Here is a 4007-nt window from a genome sequence, read left to right as displayed (position 1 = left end):
AAATGAAATATTTAGTTTGCTAGCTAAATATTTAAGTTGCAAACTAAACATTTAGCTCAAAACTAAATATTGAAGTCACTAGTTAAATATTTAGCTTGTTAACTAAATATTTCATTTGTAAGGTAAATATTTAGTTTATAAACTACGACATTTATAAATGTATGAATCATATGTGAAAAACTGACTTTGAAAAATAAATCTGTTCTTTTTTTCTTATAAAAGGCTAAACAAAACAAAAATATTGGTGGTAATTTTTGACTGTGAAACTTTACAAATGGCACCCCATACCATGGATGCTGAACTACAGAGCGCCAATTTACGATGAAATTTTTGTGCATGCATGAAACACATACAACAAAACTGACCGGTTGTTATAAACACAAAAGGGCTGCTTTCCATTTAAGCATGAACATACTTTGGCAGTCGATCATGTCTGTACATYGAGTGGATGTTACTCGCTCAGATAAAAGAAGTGCGCTCGAACTCCTTCTGCAGATCCAGTCATGCTGCCATCTGGCCCGAGATCCTCCATTAAAAAAATTCATTAGCTTAAGTACTCGCAGAAGAGTTGGCACACACCCACCTACTCTCATTAGGGCTGCAATTTCCATAAAGTATAGCCAAATTATACTGAAGAACGATGCTCACTAAAAATGAAATTGAGCCTTTAATGTTTGTGTCTGCGAGTGTTTTGTTTGTGTCTGTCTGCACGTGTTTATGGAGTGCAGCGGTATCGACGATGGGTTTCCAAGAAGGACTTTTAGATGACTGAGCTACTGGCCCACCTTGACTGCTGGGTGCAGTCCAGCGGGTGCATCAACGATGAAAAGTGTCTCTTGAAGCAAAGAGCCCAGAATGATCTACCAGAGGTATTTTTTAAATTCTTTAATCATTCTCCTTGTATTTATCAAAGGAAGCCCATCTCATACAGTGACTCGTTTCTTTTGGAGTAGATGATGTCAGAGTTAATGCTTTTAAATAAAGCTAATTCAAGCTCTTGTATTTAACAGGAAATTGGAAAAAAAAGAGAGAACTGAAGACTTGATCCAGAAATAACCTAACATTTTATTGTTGTGTTCCAGTACAATCAGTGTTGCGGGTGTATACTGGGAAGACCAGACTCAGGTTATTCTGATAAAACAGACCAAATGATGCACAATGTCAGCTGCTGCAGGTGTCAACTCTATGATGACACTTAATTGCATCACTCAGAAAATGGTTTTGGATACTTGTCTTATCTCCTGCTACAGAAAGTCTGTGTGTGTGTGGATATGCTTTTGCTACATTGTGGGGAACATTTTCCAGAAAAACACAACCTTGTGGAAACCCAGTGCTAGGGTGTACAGATTTTGGGTTGGGGGTTAGTTTTAGAACCAAGGTGTAAATAAATTTTAGGTTAGATTTAGAGTCAGGTATGTGCTAGGTGTTTAGTTTCAGGTTAAAGACTCAGGTTAGGCTATAGAAATGACCAAAAAATGAATGGAAGTCAATGCTAGGTCCCCAAGTGGATAGGAAAACAAACGTGTGTGTGTGTAGAGTTAGCAAAACACCTCATGAAATAAAGGATTTTATGAAACTCTTAAAACACATTCATATTATGTTCATGTACAAGTCAAAACTTTTTGAAATTAAATTCAAGATGACTGCCACAGCCTTGCAAAATGAGCAAACATCAAAATGGTCATAACTCAGCAGACTGTTTAAATATTAACGTGAAACTTGGYGTATGAGAGTCAACGCCAGCAAATACTTAAGGACAAACTGTGAGATTTGCTTTCACACCTTTGGATTGGAATTGAACATTACAATAAACTCTGTTAGCAAAATATCTCAGATGGAGTTGAATGAAAGTTTCAGTTCATCTACGAATAATTAGATTTTAGAATCAACCTTAGCCAACCTAAAAATGACTTTAAAACAGTTAATTTGACTGTTTCATCTGAGTTTGATTAAGCTAAAATAGGACATGGTAGTATTTGAGTCTTGTTAACAGAAAACACGAGATCTGATGTCGATCAAATCACGAYATTGGACATAATGTTGTAAAGTTTGACCATCATAAGATGAGACTTACTTTAAAACACAGACATGAAAAGTGATTTCATTTATTTGAGCCTTTTAACGATCAAAAACGTAACAGCTGAGCTGCCCATCCAATCCAGTTTTCTATAAATAACTCTTTTACCACAAATCATTGCGAACTTGCCGTTCTACCTCTTTTACATTGAGCTTAAATTTATTTATAGAATGATTCACAGGAGCAAATAAGTTGGCAAACACACAACCACGCCAATCAAACCACAAAGCTTTCTGACCCGTGATCTGCACAACAGCTTTATTTCTCCTCCATATACATCAGGTTATCAGCTAATGCGAGTACTAAAAGTAACGTTGACACTCCCTCACGGAAACTAGCGCCTCTACAGAGCACTCAGACCCACTCTGTCCATAGTGTTATCGATTGAAAGGTAAAAGCACACACCCTAGGGGCAGGAGGAGGCCACACACACACACAGCTAAAGTTACTCTTTATTTGTGTGGGTGTGTGAGAGAAGACGAGTGTGTTTCATGGCCCTCAGGTAACAGGAACCCTTCGATAGGACTGCTGCCCACAGAGCAGGAGAAGGAAAGGGCTGTGCAAATAAAATAACTTTCCGTTACAATAAATCTTAATTTAAACTTTGTTTTGTGCAAAACTACACTAGAAAAAAAAAAGGTTATTACCTTCCCCGCCAACTGGCTCAAACATCCCAAACTGCTCCARGACTTTGATGAAGAGACCCATGACCACCAGCACTGCAATCATCTCCAGCCCATCCAGACTCAGCATCTTGGGGGATCTCTGTATGTCATCGCCTGGCACTGCGCCACCCAGCCGAGCCGAGCCGAGCCGAGCCGGGCCGGTCCGAGTCGGGCCAGCAACACAACCGCACCCAACCTGAACACTCTGTCCAGGTTTAACACAGCCGAGTCCTGTCAGCTCACACTTATCGATCCTGATTTGAGACGGGAGAAGACGTTCTGTGAACTGTGAGACGACTCAGAAACAACGGATGAGTTGAGCTGACCAAGTCTCCAAAAACTTCTTATTCCCCATCGGAGGCCATCCCTGCTGAAGCCACAAGCAGCCAACAAGAGCATCCAAAAAAATCCCCAAACACCTCGGCTACAGTTTGAACTTCTCCTCTCCCCCTTCTCTCGTCTGTTTTATCTTTCTTCCAGACCCCTCGACGAGTGAAGGAATCTGGGGATGTGCTGCTCCTGGTAGTCCTTTGGCAGCGTTTGTCAGGAAGTGAACGTTGTGAGGGGGGGAAAGAGGGAGTGAGTGAGTGAGAGAGAGCCGGCAGATAAAATAAAAAGAAGAGGGGGAGAGGATGAGTGGGAGATGGCATAGAAAATGAGAGGGAGGGAGAAAAGCTAACAGAGAATGAGAGAGTGGGCAAGAGGCACAGACACATATACAGAGATTATTGGTGATGGGGTTGRGGGTGGGGGATCACACTCAACTGATGCGTCTTCTCTCCACCTTTACTTTGATTTGCTCAGTCCAGGTTCTTAAGTAATTACCAAAAAGTCTAAAATAAAGACAAAAATATATGCTAATAAAAAGGTAGCCTGCAAATGCATGTTGGTTGGTACAATGTTTTATATGTTCTACGAGCAAAGCAAACTGGAAGTACTAACCTTACAGAGATGAGCAGAAGAAACTTTATAAAGTTATCAAATAGTTTTACTGACATAAAGCTGTTAAAGCAGAGGTGCTCATAGTGGGGCCTGCGGGCCAAAACTGGCCCGCCAAGCCATTTGATTTGGTCCACCAGCAGTTGTCCTGCCTACTAGATTGTATTCTCCTTTTTTATGTGGAAACACTTTATTTCTTTAGGTATTTCAACCATTGGTCCCACTACATAAAAGAGCTGTAGTGCAGATAGTCTTAACTCGGTACTTACTTTATCTTTGAATTATATTAGAATTAAACATAAAATACAAGTAACTATGTATAAGAG

At 40.1% G+C, this 4007-nt stretch overlaps 1 protein-coding gene across 1 annotated transcript in view; it reads right to left on the bottom strand.

Moving 5' to 3' along the window:
• Nucleotides 1–3440, bottom strand: part of LOC106526488 (Kv channel-interacting protein 2) — a 26639-nt gene extending 23199 nt beyond the window's left edge. Inside the window, exon 1 of the mRNA XM_014021350.1 lies at nt 2725–3440. Within this exon, the coding sequence (XP_013876804.1) occupies nt 2725–2830 (106 nt within the window). The 5' untranslated portion in view covers nt 2831–3440. The remainder of the gene's footprint in view (nt 1–2724) is intronic.
• Between the last annotated feature and the right edge of the window lie 567 nt (nt 3441–4007).

The sequence above is a fragment of the Austrofundulus limnaeus genome, unplaced genomic scaffold, assembly GCF_001266775.1.
Source record: "Austrofundulus limnaeus strain Quisiro unplaced genomic scaffold, Austrofundulus_limnaeus-1.0 Scaffold0, whole genome shotgun sequence".
Classification (NCBI taxonomy): domain Eukaryota; kingdom Metazoa; phylum Chordata; class Actinopteri; order Cyprinodontiformes; family Rivulidae; genus Austrofundulus; species Austrofundulus limnaeus.
This window is presented reverse-complemented; position numbering and strand designations above follow the sequence as displayed.